This window comes from Meleagris gallopavo, chromosome 4 (genome assembly GCF_905368555.1).
Source record: "Meleagris gallopavo chromosome 4, MGAL_WU_HG_1.1, whole genome shotgun sequence".
Taxonomy (NCBI): domain Eukaryota; kingdom Metazoa; phylum Chordata; class Aves; order Galliformes; family Phasianidae; genus Meleagris; species Meleagris gallopavo.
The window spans coordinates 45,620,181-45,640,987 of record NC_139407.1 but is presented as its reverse complement, the minus strand read 5'-3'; the positions used below and the strand labels follow the sequence as shown (position 1 = coordinate 45,640,987).

The window sequence follows — 20,807 nt, the reverse complement described above, 5'->3', positions numbered from 1 at the left end:
TTAAAAAAGGCAGCACTACTGAGTGAGGGCAGGTCAGATAGAACCTTGGAGTCAGCTAGGACAGCTATTGCACTTGTTGTAGACTTGTGCATAGATAGGTAAGAAATACCAGAAGAAAAACTGATGGACAGAATTAAGTCATATTTGGTATCTCATCTCTGTCACACTACCTTCTCCTCTCATATCCTTGAATTTCAAAATTCAAGATTTTGAATTCCTTCCCTCCACAGGCAGAGACCCAGACTGCTATTTTCTACCTATCCATTACCTATATTTTTATTCTTCAGAAGTATAAAACCTACACAGCTCTGCTGTCTGGACTAAGCTATTTCTTTATTGCAATTTCAACCATGTTTTAAACTCTTCAGAAATTATGAAATACTTCCCATTAACAGTCTAAGTTAAATTTCTATACCAAATCATCTTTGTGAATTACAGTATTTCTGTATTCCAAACAGAGCGTGAGGATGTAAATACAGTTAACGTTATTTGTGCCTTATTAGACACAGCTGCACAAATGGGCTGTTGGACTTCATTAGAATGTGCAACACAAGTTCTGCAACACGAGTACTTCACATTATCAGAATACTTGCAAAATGATTCATTTTAAAAGTGCACAAAAGCAAATGCTATGGGATAGAGGAAACACACCCAATGAGATACATCTATTTTCTCCTGTGCCTACTGCATTTTTTTATGAACCAAGCACTATCATGTGAAAGAGTAACTACAAAGTAAGCAATGCCAAAGAAGCTTCAGATCAGGTAAGTGCAGGTCAGTTCTAGAAAGAGAGCAAATATTTCCTTCTGCTTTTTGGGGGCAATGGTGGCAAAGGAGAAGGATGCAGTCTTGTTACATCAGCATGTATAGTATAATACTGCTCTGTACCAAACTAGGAATGCCATGACTAGGTGGCAGCTTTCAACATAAATCCACTTTTGCCAAGCCTTTCGAATACTGACTTTAATGCCTTTGTACCTGAAGACAGAGCCATAGGATGTCTGAGCACAATTGTGCCTTCATCCTTGTGAGCAAGTACAGACGATACACATGGGGTAAGAGCTGTGATTTGAAGGCAACAGTCATAACAACATGCTTGCTCAGGCATGCCAAGCCTCACCAAATTTTATTTTTTTTTCTGCATGAGAAATCGCTTAGCATATTCTATGGGACACAAGACAAACAAAGAGGTAAAGATTACACCTGGGGATCAGCACTGTGCTAAAAGCACTACTTGCTTTCCAGACTGGAGCTGACTTGCACTCAGACAGACCAGACTGTGGGAAAAGCAGCCTAGTAATGCACGTGTACAACGTGTCCAGAGATGTCTGTGATCCAAGGAAGTGTGTATGCCAGTGGAAAGGGAAATATGCAACTCATTAATGTGGAAACAGTGGGAATGTGACATGGCAGCCATGCTGTTAATCTTGGATATCGCCCACTGTAAAGTTTTCACTCATTTTTAGTTGTGTTGTTCCTCCACTTTCTCCTGACAGTTCATAGGAAATGATCAAGTATATGCTCCAAAAAATAAGGAAAACTAAGCTAATGGACTAACATAATCACACTCAAACCCAGAGAGATGTAGTGCTGGCATTATCAAACTAGTTTGCAGGTAAGAGATTTGACAGATTGTGTTATTGCCTTTGAGATAATGACCATACTGATAAGCAGAGCTTATGAGTAAAGGTAACCACAGGATGCTATGCATTGAGGATTTTAGCTGGACTGTAAAAGTAAGGCAATGCTTATTTCCTTGAGGACAAAAATATAATCAGGGAGAGCAGACAAAATTCAAAAGGTAAATGCAGTTCTGCTCTGAACTGGTAGTACAGGCCAAATCCAGTTAAGATTCTTAGCTAAGAAGACAAAAAACCCACTTTCCTGATCTATAACAAGCTGAGAGAAAAAATGCATAAAACAGGTCTTTTTATCCAAAAACATGGGCATCATAGTGAACAAAATGGCAGAGCAAGACTTACAGCAAGTACATTACAAAAACTTTGCCTTCTGGAGCACAACCGAGTAACAGTAAAGAGTGATTCTTTCAACATGTTGCTAATATCTGCCTCTCTGCAGCTCCTCCAGGTATACTGACAGGGACTGAGGGCATCCAATTTTTGGCCTGATTAATGTCATTATTTACTGCAAACAAACAGTTAATAGTACATTTTCAGAAGAAAAAATCACAGGAGAGAAAGAATAGCAAGTAACAGGAAGAGATGTGGCTGTCTCCAGTGTCAAATGTTCGCACCAAGCTGAGCATCATCTGCATTTCTAGAGCAAAGCCTACAGGAACCAATTGTATATTTCCAACATTCGTCTCAGAAGAAAACTAGCAAGAAAAAAAAACCTGAACTGTTTAAATTCCTAACAAAATTGTGTGTATGTGTGCATGTGCATGGAAGGGGTAGTAGTTTCTATTTATTTCTGTTGTTGTTTCCCCATGAGGCAGCTCCCGTTACATTATTTTATAGCAAGTATTTTGTACTTTGTACACAGAACATTAATTTAACAGTTACCTTTTATGTTTAGCCTCACCTCCCAAATACACTTTTTAAATTTTACTGATGTGCACATTTGTTCACTTAAGAAAGCCATTTTTTAATTAAAAGCTCATTTCAGAGACTTTGCGTGCCTCTTATCTGGATACAAAATAGTTGCTCTTTCAGAAGATGAGGAAAGGAGGTTTTGTTTTTTTAAATGAGAGCCACATTTGCAAGACTTTGCAATTTTTCAGACCAAACACAAACACATTTATTTGACAAGAATAAAGAAGGATATTCTTAGCTTTCATGTGATATGGTAACCCCACTTAAGATATTTTAACCCCCTGTCAGCCAAGGTTTGAAAAACTTAAAACAGTTTTCATTCAGTAGATTAAAAATGATGTCAGTAGAAATGACTTTTGTTCACTCTAGAAGAATTTATTTAATGCTAAAATAATGTTAACGCAACTCCAGCCTGTAGTTTACTTTGTTTGCATGTAGTCTGACAAGATCATTCTACTTACAGAATACTAGGAGTATTATATAAATTATGTTGTGCTATATGTAATTATATATAACTATGTATATATAAATACAACTATTAGAATACATAAAGATATCTTTCTGAGCAAAACTAGATGGAATGTCTTAATTCTGGTATGCCAAACCTGGGAAATGGTCCATAATTGACCTTCCTGTGAACTTGGAACCAATAAGCTTCTCCCCTGTTGGATGCCAAGTACAATGCACAAACCCAGATACACTCCAAACTGCTCATCATTTCCACAAATTCAGACCACTGATTTATCCATGTTGCTATAGCACTGAGGTGCCTCCAACAGCTTAGGACTCAGCCTTACAGAAATGTACAGAAAGCCCAAGCCCATTATTTTAAAAAACTTCTTATGGTATCATGAACACTAAAGGCATTGAACAAGCAAAAGAAATGAACCAAGACATGAGGCAGGAGCACTATTTCAGGGCCTGTATACAATAGTCATTAAGCAAGATCAGAAAGCTTGAAGTAAATTCCAGGTAGAACAATTGCTTTGATAGTTAAAGATATGTTTAGATTCTGCCCATATAGAAGTTCACATATTCTGAAAATGACTCCCAGTTTAAATGGAGTAAGCTTAACAAACCATAAGAACTTACTGCAAATAATTTGGACCTTAAGCAGGTATTCGCTTCAGACTATTTTTTCTTCAGAAGTCATCAACAAATTATACTTGATCCTCTAGTTGTATAAGACAGGACTGGTATCAGTGTCCAAAATGCAAACTCAACATAAAAAGTACCAAATTCCAGAGGATGACCTTTGCTATCAACATGGTGCTATGCAAGACTCCCACCAAGGCAATTCATTCCATATGTAACTTTATGTTAAGAAGTGACTGATCTAACTTAAAGGTGTTTTTTTTCCCCCCCTCTAAATAATATCTCTAATTACAGACCATTAATGTCATAGATCTTCTTGTCAAATGCTGCTAAATATTTCTTCTAAAAGGATTTATTGACCAACATTATAGGCCACCAGAAAGACAATTCATTGAACTGAGTTGAGCTACGTAATTATAAATTACTTGTCAACGAAAGCAATATAAATAATAATAACAAGGAATGCCACTGATCTTAATCTATTCAATGCAAAAATGAAGCTCCCACTACAGCTGAGCAATGAATTATTTTTGCAGAGCAAGAGCAATATATCCAAAAGCTTTTCTATTTCCTCTCTGCTCTGTATCAAGCTGCTTGCTTCAACAGCCCTGAAGCCTATACTTCAGCATTTAGTGTAAACTGGTTCAGAGTTAATAAACCATCCTCTAGAAAAGTGAGAGGTCTTAAACTTACAGTGAGTTCTGGATAGGGAAAATCTGCAAGATGGTGCCTTATAGCTTCCAAACCTCTTGGCAGTGTCCTGTGCAGGCTTGCATATATGAATAATACTTATCATACTGTGAAATATCCAAAAGTAAATAGTAAAGTCATCCTTGATTAAATAATGCATCATGCCTACCCTGTATTTGTAAAGGATAGTAAAAAAATCATGGCACAAGATAGAATGGTTATCAACACCCACGCTATTACATCTTGCTACTGAAAAACTAATGGCAATTTGACATACTCAGCTGTATTGCATTTTTTTTTCCACTTCTCTTCTCTGAGTTTGCACACTAATATTCATAGGAGAAGAAATGATGTCATTTTATTAACCTCATAACCACTTTCAGCCAACAGAAAAATAAAAACATTGGAATGACCATCTGGCATGAAGTTTCTGTTTCTCTTAAAAACAAATCTGTATTTTCTGTTTCTCATCTCACTATAGACACATAAAAGTCTTCTGACAAATTTTACAATACCAGAAAGAGCAAACAGAACAATAATAAATCTAATTGTATTTGAAAATTAAAACATGAAAATAGTATGTCCACGTATCTCCAGGAGCTATCCACGTAAACATGTATACACAGCTTCCACTATCATAGTACTTGACCTACTTACATTATTACTAGATGCCAATAAAAACTCCAGATAACTTTTGCTAAAATTTTAGTGTCCTTTTCCTTCTAATATCATGGCTTTGAAAAAAAAGAAAGAAAAAAAAAACAACCAGAAAAGAAAAGAAGCTGTAATTTTTTAAAAAGTTAGCAGTTCTTCTACTAAAAACAATCAAGTTAACTGTAGAATAGATATTCTACATATTCTGTATTGAATTCATAAATAAGAATGAATTTGATATAGAGATACATGGCAGCTCATCCTGTAATCATTTGCAAATTGACATCACAGCACTGCATCTGTTTTTCTAAACAGTCAGTGTTCTATACTTCCAGTTTGTGTTGAGCCAGGTAGGCTCAACACAAACTCAAATCGAAGAGAAATAGGACATTATGAGAGGGATGGTTGCAGACATCTTCAGGCCAAATGAGTAACTGTTGTCAAAAACACATCATTTCCAAACTCCCTGCTGACATTTCTGGTGCCACAGCTGGAGGTGCATGACCTGAAAGGACTGAAAAGTCTACAGAGGACTCGGCCCTAATTCAAGAGGCTTTAAGTCTGAGAAGTTAAACAACCACAAAAGGTGAAAGTCAAGAGGATTTTAGCTGGATACAAATCATAAAGTTAGCTAGAGCCAACCAGAGCAAAGTAGTCCCCAGTTTACACTCTAGTTTTTCATCTATGGAATGAAACTGAACTGTTTTGCAGGATTTTGCTTTTTCAGCTAATTCCCCAGTAAACTCTGAAATGCCAGTCAGCAGGTATAAAATCTGCCACACAAAGCCTCAAGAAGCAACGATGCTCTCCCTATCAAAATCAGGAAAGACAAAAAGATTCCTTACTTTGAACGGTGAATTTATTTTAATACAGTCGTTCTGGTACATTCGCATTATACGTTACAGAAAGAAATCATTAAATAGGCATTTACACTAGAACTCTCTACTATGGGATCCAAATAACACTCACAAGAACTGGCAGTTTAGATCTACTCAGTTTATTAGAAAGGTTTATATTTAAAATGCACAGCAGGCAGTTACTTGAGTAGACATAAAAGATCCTTAGCTGCTATGCAGTATCAGGTGACAAAACTATAAGCAGAATTGGTTGCCACAGAGAAATGATGGTACTAAGAGGAAATTTTTCATTGTGACAGAACATCTTGGCTCATGGCAACCTATAAAAATTTGTAATCAAATTAAATTCTCCCCGTCTCACTGCAGAGTACAGTAGTAGAATTTCAAACTGCTTAGAGAATTGTATTTTCCCCCCAAGGTACTCCACATGTCATTTTAGAAACAATCTGATAAACCTGCCAGCACTGAATAATTCCCAACCTTGGGAACTGAATGGATGGGGCTATTCATGAAGTAGAATCCTAGTCAGTACAAGAAGAATTATGTTCTTAAAACTTGACAGCAAGTTTATTCTAGAAGGATGCAGCCAGTTGTAAGAGGCAGTATTCCACCTGGGGAACTTCAGAGCAAGACCCTTTACAGAACTGCACTTCCCACAGGGCACATCATTTACACTGTTTGATGCTGCTGGGTACTTTTATACTCAATGTGGAGTTGTAATTCCTGTTTAGTGCATCTATGAGCAGTACATATTAAAAATAACAAACAACAAGAACATTTTTACTCTTACAATCCCGCATTTTGTTTAAATTCCAAAAAGAAATCTTCTTGCGCTTTTGTATTTCATGGGTTTCTACTGCTTAATAAACCTCCACAAATGTCCCAGTTTTGAGGAAAATAGGGGGAGATATTGCTGAAGATAGTTGAAAAGTGTGAAATGATTCTTTCTTACTTTCTCCCTATTACCTCCCTGAATTTTAAATCCTCGCTTGAACGAAAACAAGGCGGTGACATGGGAAGAACTGGGAGGAAGCACGGCACAGCTTTTATATTCTATTTCCCACCAATCAGTCTCACAGATGACTGGAATTAGAAAAGGGGAAAAAAAAAAGGGAAAGAAAACCTCAAGAGAAGGAAAATACTGTGAGGTAGGATACCTTCTTGGTAAAAGGAGCATACAGTTTTAATTCACAGAACATTTAAAACTTCTTGTAGCAAAAGCTCCATCATGTGCAGAGGTAGAGCAGCAGAACAGTGAAAACTAATGATTGACAAGATGGAGCATCCTGATGCATTTCTGCTAACCCAGCACAAAAATCACTTTCCCTTCAGATCAAGGCTATAATCCCATTTAAATCCAATTTCACTCTCAGACCACTCATCCATTTAATTTAAGGAGAAAACAAATCTGTATCAAGTAAGCAGCTGCACTGACTTTCAGTGGACTTCTAGTCAAAACCAAACTTCCTTACTGGAGACATATAATATACCTCATAGGTCTAAAATTGTAGTTTCAGACCTTAAATTATGATAAAGTACTGGAAGCAGGCTGCTTTCTGCCTCTACCAGCCCATTTTTAGAACTGAGTACCTGCAACATTCACAGAAAGCAAGATCTTCAGATGAGAAGGAAAATGGAAGAGGTTCCTTCTCCTTAATTCAATGCATTAATGATTAAAGCATTAATGTCAGCAATGTGCTTTTCCTGAAAAGCACAATGTAGATTAAGCAGAGGATCAGGAGGCCAATCAGAGCAGTTCAGTAATGAGAGAAATTCCAAAAACATGTAGATCTATTTTTCTAGGGAATCTGAGGATACTAACACTGGCTGTTTATTATGGGTTATCTTCTCTGGCATCAGCTGAAGTCTGGCATGCATCCATAAGGGAAAAATCTAGAATCTCTACATTGCCCAGAGTCTAATAATATTTTTCCCAGTAGATCTTTCATGTCTTCCACACAGTTCCAATAGAGGATAGCAACAGTACTTCTTTCATGTTGAAACAATTCCTTCATACTGAGGATTCTTTTAAGGTTTATTTGTTTACATCTGAGATATAACAATTCCACTAAAGAATTTTTCAGCAGTCCTGTTGGAATACACTACCATGGCACCAAATTTAGTGCAGAGCACTACGTGCTAACCATTCACAACCTAGTGTTACAGTTTGTTTTTTTAAATAAAAATTTCTCTGTGATCTTCTGGGTCTCTTTGTATTCTGCTTTTCCTACAAAAGCCACTCAACAGATCAGAGATAGGCCACATGCTCAAAAACAGATCATGCATCTCAGACTTCATCTTCAAAACAGACCCAGTAAAAGAATACATGCTGTACAGATTCTGTGATTCAAAGTAATTGCTGTTTGAACTACTGAAAATGAGTATGTCTTAAGCAACAATTATGTTTGCTCAGACAGTTTGTTTTGGCTAACATATTTTACCTTAATATGATGTGTGGAAGGCAGAGGCTATAATCCAAAGCTGTGTATGATTTTGAGAGTGCTTGTTACACATTTCTTCTTTTCTGAAATATATAGCTTGGTTGTTTCTTACCTCTGTTCTTCCACTCCCTGATGATTTAAGACATGTTTTTAGTTTTCTTTTATTTTTTATTTTATTTTACAGGCAGTTGTCTGTTGTGAAAACAACGCTGAGCTTGCAGCTTTATTTTGATTCTAACACTGGATTGGTTTTAAGACGGAACATATCCAGCTTCTGAGAAGAGCTACATGACATGATTCATGGCAAGAGAGGGAAAGGGACTATGGGCTGTAAAATGCCATACTCTACCATCCAGAAAAAAAACAAAGAAAGGCTGCAATGATTTCTTAACTATACAACGTTGCATATGTTACTCAAAATATTTCAGTCTTAGCAAAGGAGAACAGCTGTGGTTTGTTGTTTTTTGCTTGTTTGTTTTACAAAATATTTTTATTATTAAGGTAGGGAGGAGCTATTAAAAGTTTTGCATCTTTTGCCCTTCTCCCCACTAAATGCCACAAACGTTCATCAACCAGAAGGCTATAAAGCACAGGCTGGGACTTCCAAATGAACCAGAGATTACATCCTTCTGACACACATCATGCAGAAGGTTGAGTTGTTGGTTTGTTTTAAATATCAAGAAAAAAGGATAGTAAATTTATACCGAACAAATATTTTGTTGGAGTCCAAACTATACATTTCACTTAAGGCTGATTCCAACTTCATTAGAATTCACCTCATGAGGAATTATCTTTCAGGAAATGGTTCCTCTAAAACCAACATAAGTGCAGAAGAAACAGCACAGTGAGAAAAGTGTTGAGCTTCTGATTTCAGCAAAAATTAACGCTTAAGTTTTTGGAAAAAATCCTCCTTTTTCCCCAAACGTTTCCAAAGGTTAGTAGCAGTTTGAAATACCACTAACTCTTAACTTGCTGAGAGAAATCCATACAGAGGGTATGTCAACAGTACTGTAGCCACCAACAGGATGCCTTAAAAAGGTGAGTGTGGGAAAAGCAGAGGGCAGATGTTTTTGAATGAAAGAATCTTCACTTTCTTGTGCATGGAATTTTCTACTACATTTTCATCTCCTTGGTAAATTATACAAGTCTTCCACTCACATAGCAACACAGAGTAATAAAGTCTTCTCTGCATTTGATGCAACCCATTGCCTCAAGTGTGACTTCAGTATGACAGTAATAGTAATCCTATCTAGTGCTAGAAGCTTTATCATCATGATATTTCATATACATATAAAACAATCATCCAATTTGGATCATTCATATATTTCACCTTTAGGGTTTACCTTTTCATTTCTAAAATTACTCCTAGACAAAACTATAAAAGATTAACTATGTATGTTCCCATTCCTCCTCTATTTTAACAATAATCCTTAATGATGCATTCTACAAACTCCATTAAAAAAAATACAAGCTACAAAATTCAAGAGGAATTTAAAATATATATATATAAAACATTTTGACTTAAGTAGAAAAAAAAAAGAAATTAACATAGTATGTACCTGCAGAAGTAATCTCTCAAAGGCTAGGAAGTTGTCCCACTTGGAAATCTGAGGGTGTTTCAAAGTCTGGACTACAGCCAGCACAAGCTGTAGAAGACCACAGTGATTCTCCAAAGCTTTGAAATTATTTTTGAAAAGTTGTACATAGGAGCTGAGCTGTTCTGGGGTGACTCTACCTGTGGAAAGCAAAACAAGATATAGTACTTAGTAGTGACAAATACTGATAGCACCACATGTGTACCTAGATTTTTTTAAATTAAAATTTATCAATTACAGAGAACTAAAATCTTTCTACATTACAGACAAGATCCTAGCTTTGTTGCAGTCACTAGGAGCTTTAGGAAGCAGAAATGTGTCAGGATGCCTCATACATAAATTATGGCTTAAGATGCATGATATGGCAGGTATTTAACAATACACAACAGATGTAATACCATTCTCTGTTTTCAAACATATAGGGAGACTCATTTAAGCAAGGACAATGAGCTGACCACTACTTGTAAATGATGGGTAATATTTCTACAATATATCTATTTTTATCAGAAGTCCGAAGAGAATTTGTCAATATGTCATTCTTCAAAAATAAATAAATAAAAATAAAAATAAAAATAAAAATAAAAATAAAAATAAAAATAAAAATAAAAATAAAAATAAAAATAAATTAAAGCTTAATTTCACCCTCAAAAAGAAACACCACCTGCATCATTGCATTGGCCTGTGGAACTCTCCTTAACTGAAGGACATAAGGGGAGTCATTCTGGCCACACAAACAATACACAATTAGCAGTTTTTCCATCTAACATTAAAATACCATACAAATTGCCCAATTTGTATTTTGTATTAGAAGTGACATCATACCTGCTCCAAGGAAAAAGGGACATTGATGCTAGTCTGCTAACTTAGGTTATGTGAGGAAAGTCTGTGGTGTCTCATCAGGAAAGTTATCACAGCCAATCACATGTGCCTTCAATACACAAGGAAAAATGGTGTTAAAGCACCATTCTAATTGCAAGTCTGGACTGCAGGCCAGTCCTGGACTGCTTCCTGGTTTCTTGTAGCCACTGCCAGTAAAGAGTTATCACTGTCAAACAAAGCAGACCTAAAGACCAGAGGCAAGCGAGATGGAGCAAGGAGAATCCGTTAACTTAGCAGAACAAGCTTTAGTGCCACGAAGGCCCTAGGCTGAAGTGTTTCATGTCTTACACTAGTCTCATCATTTTATTTGTTATTTTTCCATAAAGGAAAGATCCTGCATGACCAACACTGTGTTTCTTCTCTGCATTTGGTTATATCATCAGCTTATAAAACTTTTCATTTGCCTCCATCTTTTCTGTATCATACACACAGTGAAAGAAAATGATCCACGAGTGCATCAATGTTGAAAATGCTTTCTCTTAGCTCCACAGATATCACTGGCAGCCTTTCTAGGAACATTTAGAGTAGGCAAAGCTGCTAAATAAAACAAAAACACACAGAGTATTTATGTGAATTTTAACGGAGAGCATCAAACCAAAAAGTCAGCAAATTAAGACACAAATCAAGCTGACACCACTCAGTAGGCCTGAAAGCTGACAAAAGGGTGCTACAGTTAGTCCGCATAGGCTAAAACGGCAACCACAGCCATGTGTGTTTTTAGACTAAACATCGGAGCTTTCAGACGTGTTTTATTTCTTGTAAGGCTGTGTCAGGCAGATTTACATGGTGATTTGAAAATGTCAGCCCATGGTGCCTTGCAGCACCTTCGATAATGACTACATTATTACCTTTAGCAGTCGTGATATATAGTAGCAGATTCAAAAAATGATAGCTTGCTTCAATTGGGAAAACATGAAGTTTTCTCATATAAAACAGTAAAATGTGGCCTTTTGAGTTTGATTTCATCTTTTTTTTTTTTTTAATAATTTTGTTCTGTACTGTCCCCTTCTGAAAGTGAATCCAGATGCAACACTGGATCAGCACCGTTTTAGAAAAATAATGAAAAGCTTTCCCACCCTCTGAGTATCACCAAAAGAAAGTCCAATACCCTGACCTTAGTAAGTCATTAGCAAAACTTAATGGCATTGAAGAGTCCAACATCTCATCTGTAACATTTAAAATATTCATCGAAGTACTCAAATCCATGGCTCAAGAGCTCCAGCCAATTTCTGCACAAAATTTTCCCTGGACAGTTATATGCCTGTTGCATATAACTATTCCAGTAAGGAATAGCAGAAAAGGAAATCAGAGAAGTTACTGGTGGTACTCAACAAATAATGGGGCCTAAATCCTCATCACCTTCCCTGCTGCTTGCTCACAGGGAGAGATTTCAGCACATGGCCAACAACAAAGTTTAATTTAATCCCAACCCAATCAATCTTTTATTTATTTTTAAAGCCCCTCTGCTATTTCAAGTCCTTTTGTCTTGCAGCATAGCAGAAAACTCCTATAAATTCAAAAGGAGATAGATGACAACTACATATTTATATATCAACGGTTCTTTTGTTTTTCTAAAGAGAATCCAGAGATTCACAGCCAGAAGATGGCAACTGCTGTCAGAAAGAATGACAACAGCATTATCTTGCCTTGCTCTGTCATGGTCATGCTCTGCTCCACAGTACTACACCTATGCAGAGTTCAAGCCTCTGTGGGCACAGAGGTTTCACTCTTGAGGATTACTTTACACTGGCAAGGCGGTTGTTCATTTTTTACCCACTCCTTTTGGGAAGAAAGAGAAATATGACCTCAACCTCCCCCGGGGATACTGATAATCTTCCTTGCACAAACACCAATAATTCCATACTGTCTAAGAAGTAACCTTTACTATTAGAATAGCATAGGAAATGAAACTGGATGCTACAAGAAGTCGTCTAGATGTCTGGAAGTCACAAAAACACAATGGGCGAGGTACCAGGCTCACTACAGAAGAGCCAATTCTGTCCAAGAAACACTGAAAATGAGCATGTTGAAGCAGCTTTGTACTTAAGCAATTTGATAAACTGTGGATAAAACGGAAGTAGCAGCAAGGATAGAATAGAATTTAATTATGACAGTGGGGAAGGAAAGATAAAAGCAACTTAGCACAGCAGTGTAAGAGTGTATTACAGAATCAAAGCAGCACAGCAATACGCATGGAACATTCTAGAATATTGTTACATTCCTGAAGCAACTGGTGTCCCAATAAAGAAAATGAAATTCCAAAATACAAAGAAAAAACACAGGCAAATAAAAGTGGTCACTCAAACACTTGCTAGATGCAAAATATACATATTTTTTTTTTTAATATATATATTCACTGAGATTATTTTAGATTTACTTATGAAGACCAGAGAGGCTAGTAATATGAAGATACCACTCAGATAAGCCAAAATATAGACAACTATTATATGATTTTAACCGAGTTTTAATTTGAGCTCATTTGGTTTAAACTGAATAAGAGGGAAATCCCAGAAAAGTAGGGTTAGGCACTGGGAAACACAGGGAAAAAAACTGAGCTTGTTTTGAATGTGTAAAGGAAATCAGATAAACCAAAAATTTTACATATACAGTCTTTCTTATTTGGATAACAAAGAAAATAAGGATTTGGATTCCTCTGGCAATACACAATGATCAAGACATGAACCAATAAGTAAATTAATTATTCTGCCCTGGTTTTCATGCCACAGTGCAATACACAGTTGGAAAATGACCAGTGATTATCAGGTATTTTCAACAAAGTTGCCATATTAGAACTGAAAAAATAAGCAGGTGAACTGAAGCAAGTTTTGAAACAAGTTGCACATAGAACAAATGGCTATTGATAAGACTGGTTCTAAGTCTACCATTTCAGTTGACCTGAAGACAAAAAAAGTCATATTTAAGGAACAGTGAAAAATAGCTTCTTTACAGGTTTGAAGACATGAACATATGTAATGGGAGAAAGACTAGGATCTGACTAAAGTAGTAAGGGTTTTTGAGTAGTAAGAGTAGCTTGAGTGGAATGGAAAGACTTTAACCTCAAAAGTTAAACAAAAAGTTAACTAGACAAGCCACATACATAGACATGAAGACAATTCCACAGTATGACTTTTTTCCATCTTAAATTAACACTGTAGCCTATGTACTGTAAAACAGGCATCACATCAAGAAAATAATTATTTTTTGAAGATAGATTTACCAGTAGAAGTAAATTTTTAAAATTCAGAGTCTCAAAGTGTTGGGTTTTTTTAAACATAAAGACTTATGGATGAACAAGGTGTCTAAAGAGCAAAGGTCAAAAATATCAATGCACTCTTCCAAACATACAGTCCTTATTTTTTCAACTAACACTTAGTTAATTATCTCCATAGGGACAAGAAAACAAGTAAAGAGGAAAGTACATTTTGTGACCAATTGAATAAATAAGTGGATGCTTTTCCAAGACTACAGGAATCGCCAAATACACATAGCTTTAAACTTAGTTCAATCTAATGAGAGAGCACAGTCTGACATTCATTGGCTGGAGCACTTTGCTAAGGTCCATTTCTCACTTGACAGAACCATGATGAATAAGAAAATACCTTGGACTAGCTGAAAAATTCCAGATAAATTGTTTTCCTCTATAAACTTAGGAATACAGATCTCTCTCTCCCAGTAGCTTGCCTCTAATCATATGCAATGCCAGATACTTCTGAGGAATGTAATAAGATCGCAAAATCCATGAAGCAACAGTACTGCCAAGGGAGTTGGATATTTTGCAAACTAAGTGAGAGCAATTTAGTAGGACAGATGACGCCCCTTAAGTCTCTGTGTTGGTGTAATTTCCAGATGTTATTTTTATTAACTCAACATGTTTTTGTACTTCTTAGGAAGTTTCAGTAACACTCTTTAAGAGTAAGTACCATAAGAACAATTCAATCTTAGTTTTTGGTTAGTTATTTTCAAAAGTAATTCAGTCCTTAAATTGTTAATAAGGAAGAGAAGAATGCCAACTACTCCCTAGCTTTTTGGAGAGATGAAAAGGGGGATACTGCTTGGCTGATTTCTCCAGAGTAAAGCTCTGTACCCAAAGAGCACTAAACCTTGCAGTAGACTGAAAGCAGATTTGACAAGCTTATTTCTAGCAGCACGTGCTCACCTCCCAAGAACACAAACCAATTTGCTCTGAGTTTGATGGTCACCTGTAAGCTTCCTTCCCTCCTCAACTGCAGGAGCAGTATCATCCAATACAACGGTTACAGGTATGAGCATAAACACTACAGTGATCTCAAGATAAGTTTGTCAGTCCAGATCAAACAGCAGCAATACTCTGCTTCCTGCTTCCAGCAGGACTGTGGCACTTAATAGCAGCTATGGCTTACCTTCCTTCCTCACTGGTCACTATTGATTTCCCTTCTTCCTCCCATCTTAGAAATAGCTGCAGTGCACAAGCATTTGAGTTCAACCATTCTTCCCTCTCCATTGCAGGCTTTCCAGTGCCTCTCAAGTTACTACAGATGGACAGATTTTCAGAGAAGCAGAGCCTCTCATCTGTCACACCTCTGAAGGCATGTACAGCAGAGACTGTTAAAAGCATAGAAAGGTGAATTCTTGAATGAGCGAGAAAAGTTCAGCACTGCCAGCCAGGCAAGGAAAGTGATTGTCCTGCTCCAGTACAGCCTCACCTCGAGTACTGTGTGTATTTTTTTGGGCGCCACAATACAGAAAAGATGTAAAGCTGTCAGCTATCCAAAGGAGAGCTACAAAGACAGTGAAGGGTCTAGAGGGCACGGCATATGCAGAGCAGCAGAAGACCCTTGGTTTGCTAAGCCCAGGAAAGATCAGAATGAAAGGAGGCCTCATAGCCACCTACAGCTCCTCATAGAGAGGAGCAGAAGGGCAGCTCTGAGCTCTGCTTTCTGGTGACAGCAACAGGGCCCAAAGAAATGGCACAGAGCTATGTCATGGGAGGATCAGGCTAGATGTTAGGAAAAGGTTCTTCACCAGAGCATGATGGGCATGGAACAGGCTCTCCAGGCCAGTGGTCATGGTCCCAATTGCTAGGGTTCAGGGTGCGTTTGGACAACACTTTCAGATGTACGATCTGGATTTTGGGTGGTCCTGTGTAGAGCTGGAAGTTGGACTCCATGATCCTTGAAGGCATCTTCCAACTCAGTATATACTATGATTCTATGATCCTAAGCTGCAACATGGATAGACGAGGCCAGAGTGCGTGGGAACATGAGGTGAGAGTGTCTGGTTCAAAAATGGAGGATCTCACATTTATTGTATCACTAAGCTGAAGGACAGACAGAACTAGAAACCCCCTTCCTTCCACATATACATACACAGTACTGTGGCACCTGCTGCCAATACTGTTACTATTGACAAAAAAAAACAAAAACAAAAAAAACCCACAACAATAAAACAGAAACCATGCCCAAATATTAGATCTGTTACTACTCTCAAAATTATTTTATGTGCCATAAAGAAATCTGTTAGGTGGGACAAATGTAATAACAGCACTCTAATATAAAAATAATATTTTTCAGTTCTAAGCATTTAAATGCAGATACCTAAGTATGGCCCACAGTTAGAATTTAATATTTATAGATTACCTATAATTTTATGTACCCCAGTATATTCAGAAGGCTTTGACAAACACGACCGATAACTTAGGTGTTTTAACATGGATTAGAAATTCTGCTTTTCAGTCATTCAGAGCTTTGTTTTTAAACTCATAGCAGCTTAAATTCATTATTCCCCTCTGCCCCCCCCCCCTTTTTTTTTAAATGCACTCTACCACTCATTTTCCTCTTTGACTGTTAGATCAGCATCAACAAAAGTAACAACCACTGTTGACAGTGGACAGAGAGATATTTCCCACTTGCTCTCTCACAAGTCAAAACAAATTTCAGAGCTGTTTGAGTAAGTAGGTGATGCCTGTCAGAATTAAGCATCTTATAGAAGCTATCTATATTAACTGAGTCGATAGTTGGATGTACTGCCATTCCAGAGTTACTCAAATCCACTTCATCTTGACTAAATATGTATCATGATCACAAATGTTGCCTTATTCTTCACCTCTTTTACCATATCAATAAACACAGAACACTAGGCCACATCCCAACCAGAGACTCACCAGCTCTGAGAAACAGTAACCCTTGAAAACAGTAGTTTACTGCTACCATAAAGAAACTTTAAATCTGCAAATTTGGTTGCATCATCTCCCGGATGCTCTAAACCTCCCACAAAAAAAAAAGAACTGACTTATTTGTCTTAAAATAATATGCCCAAAGGATTCCAGGTGGCTTGTACATGTCCTCATTTAGCACTAAGGCATATGTTTTCAGACACTGAATACTTCATTGTGTTCTTGGCTTGTAGTCCCAGACAAAGGGAGGTTGTTGTTAATTGGTAGGTTATTCAAAAGGACTGATTATTTCTCTGATCATCTCTGGAAGACTTCCATAGCTGAGAATACCCTATACATCACTTTGGGTGGGAGGCAAATAAAAATAGATGGAAAACATGATGATGTATGAGTACATGCATGTGTAAGTCAACACGTCTTTGTGTAACTAATTCTCCTTTGCAAGACTGAATCATCAAGCTTACACAATTATGATGGAAAAACAGCACCGGGCAAGCCACCCAGTTTTACTGTATTGCCATGTTCCACTTAAAGTGCAGCACTCAACAGTATTTGCAAACACATTAGCATACAATACATATTCTATTTAAATCCTTTGTCAGGCTGTTCTCTGTGATAGTTTGCTCCTTTAGTCCTACACAGCTTCCAGCTACTTCAAATTTGTTCTCTTTTTCTTTCTTTTTGACTAGTCAGCTCTTTTCTTAACATTAATTCTGAAGTCCTTTCTGTCGTCTTGTAGGATGCACAAAACATAGTACTTAGTACAGAATCCACAACTGCCACAGAGATTTAGCAAAACCTTGGTCCACATGGCTTTGTTGCATGCCAAGGACATTGCAATTGGTGTTTCCCCACCCCATATCCAGGAATTCTCTTGCTTGGCTAGGACAGTCATTATGGTTGATCTGAAAAAAAAAACACTAAATAAATCTTAGCAGAGAACAGAAGACAACAATTTAACTACTCCTTTCAGGGAGCTGCATCACTATTTAGTAACTTACAAATGTTTATCTTTATGTATGTGTGTATATATGTATATACATAAATATAATCAGCTTGTTTCTACATAGCAGGATCTAATTGTACACCTACTACTAACAGGCAGTCAAAAACTTAAAGAAGCATTTTAGCTTTTCCTGAGCAATTTGGTTTATTCAATGCAAAAGTTGATGTTTAGACAAATGTTAGAAACACTGACTCAATACAGATTCCAGACAATTAAGTACTATAACTTACAATATCTCCCAAAACAATACCAGTTACCAATTTCTGTAAACAAAAACAAACAAAAAAAAACCTCTGCAAATTAAAACATCAGTAAGCCATTTTATTTATTCAAAAGCTGACTAATTCTTGTGACTAGCCTCAACACCTATTTCTAATTCAGAGACCTATAATTCACAGCTTATGCAAATGAAATTAAACTATTATTTTCCCAACACTTTTCCAATTATATTTTTAAACAACTAAATATTAATTAGATAAATGGACAATCTACATTATTCTCAATGGCAATTATTTGACTCTAATATTTCAAAATGTATATTAAAAATAATCTTAAGAGATTACGTGATGAGTCATGGCCTGAATGCTCTTAAAAACAGTCATTTAAAAATCTTTGACAAGGCTTTTAGGGCATGGCTATATCATGAGCAACATTTCATTTCTGTGACAATCCACTAAGCATGCCCTCTAATGAATTGGACACATTTGCAAATAAATGATATTTAAATTTATAAGCTCTTTAATACAACAAAGTAATTTCCTTTTCACTTAAAGATATATATATTGTAAATGAACATTGTTATTGATTTTTTATGTTAGAGTCTTGTTTCAAAACTTCAAAAGAGTTTACCTGTACATTAATGTTTCCTTCTGCTGCGTATCATATCAATGCAGCAACTGAATATATCATATCATATCAGCAACTGAAGTAGCTTTTCACAACACTTGTATTAAGACAGAAAAGTTTCACAAAGTCGATACATGCTTTGCAGTATTACATTAGCAAAGAACATAAACAATGAAATGATATATTTGCAAGAGCAACACATTGGTGTTTTCTTCTAAATTTTTAAGAATTATCTTCAACTTTAATCACAATCAGAGATAGAAGGAGACCCGGCCACAAGTTAAACTTAAGTGTTTGAGTTTACTGTCTACAGCAAAAAAGAAAACGAAACAAAACAAACCAAAAAAAAACTTTATTCAAAAATTCCAGACACATAGAAAGAATATTGTGACAACAATCCCTACATATATATTAAAAAAAAAAAAAAAAACAATGCCAAGGTCAGCCAAACAGTTCTGCATCCATGTGCCAAGTGTAATTTAATCAAAGATAACATACTACCAGAATATTTCCGTTCCACAACACTGCACAGGGTTTTGTGCTTCACTTCCATCTACTAACTGCAGATGGCACACTTCACAATTTCATTGGGGCTTGAATCATTTACCCATCTTACACCACAGGAACTTACATAGCATACGTATATTTCTAGATAAGGTATTCTCTTGCATTTTCCCACCCATTTTAAAATATCTTTTTACTTCAAAATGCTATTTCTTATCTCCATTGAAATTTAAGGATCTCCCTATTTCTACTCAAAAAAGTTTTACTATCCAGTTTACCCCACACACATCTGGACATTGAAAGCTACAGTACCCTTCTTTATCTCACAGATGCTGAGGTTTTGCTAATTGTATAGTGAGCCTGATTGTTAAAACTGCATTTGTACAGTTTAAATGGAAAGAAGTAAAAAGGCCTTTATTCTAATAACAAGCTCTCATGTAACAGCAAACAGCACCTTGTTTCTGTTGCTATACCAGTGTTTCAACTTTCAGTCTCCATGCCAGTAAAACCAAATAAAAGAATTCAGGCTTGACCAAAGTTTACCGTGTTTTTTCCAAACAGAAGAGCAAGGGTGTTTCTAAAACCACAGAACATCTGCAGCAAACTTTTTATTATTGCCAAAGACTACACTCACAGTAAAGCTTTCAAGAGGAGATTCATGGATGATCACGTTCAGAAGACAATTAAGATATGCATTAAACTTATGAACATGGGAACTGGAAGTAGAGGAGTGGAAAAAACAGCAATCTTTCTGCTGTACTGCTAATCAGGCTGCTGCTCAGAGTAGAACTCCTTGCAGACCCTTAATTTAAGAGCCAAGTATAAGCAATGCCTTTATTGTCTCACTTGAATCACTATAAATCTCAGCAGAATGCCATTACAACGATCTCCTGAAATTTCTTTCAAAGAGCTTTACAAAAACAAATTTAATTCTTTCAATAAAATAAAATGTCAGTGTTTTCATTATGCCAAAGTATTTTAATACGTCTTTATTTAAGCAGACTTCTAGCAAAGGACAGCTCCACCTACTGTTTACATGTAAACACACTGTCAAAACAGGCAACTATGGATAGCTAAAAGGGTTAAGGCTGTTTCCAAGACGTAGATTTATCAAAAAAATGCCCACAGTAAGCAGCACCAAGCAAACACTGCACAAAAGTAAAAAATGACAGCATTAGTAAACTCCAAAGGAAAGTGCATCTTTAAATATCACTTATGTATGACATAAGTATGGTATGTACTTCATAAGAATTGATCTGCATGTAGCGTGATAGTTTTTATGCTGGTTGAAATTCTGAATAGTGCTTTGCCTGTCTTCTCCAGGTTTGACCTCAGAAAACAAAATACACCACGTAGATAGAGAGCTCAGGTTTTGTTCCCTATGAAAACGGCAGAGTAGCTTCATGGTTGTGTTCTAGTTTGTCATGTGGCTGATCACTTTGTTCTTTATCTTTCTCTGTGATTCTGTTTTCCAAGACTTCTTTGAAGGAAAAAAGAAGGTTTTTACTGCCAGCAAACAGTTCTGAATAGCTTGCTC

The 20,807-nt window shown here is 36.5% G+C and overlaps 1 protein-coding gene across 2 annotated transcripts in view; it reads right to left on the bottom strand.

Annotated features, from left to right (window-relative positions):
• Nucleotides 1-20,807, bottom strand: part of SCFD2 (sec1 family domain containing 2) — a 175,215-nt gene that overhangs the window by 123,030 nt on the left and 31,378 nt on the right. For both annotated transcript variants that reach the window (XM_085223150.1, XM_085223149.1), the window contains exon 4: nt 9,849-10,024. In XM_085223150.1, coding sequence (XP_085079276.1) covers nt 9,849-10,024 — 176 coding nt within the window. The remainder of the gene's footprint in view (nt 1-9,848; nt 10,025-20,807) is intronic.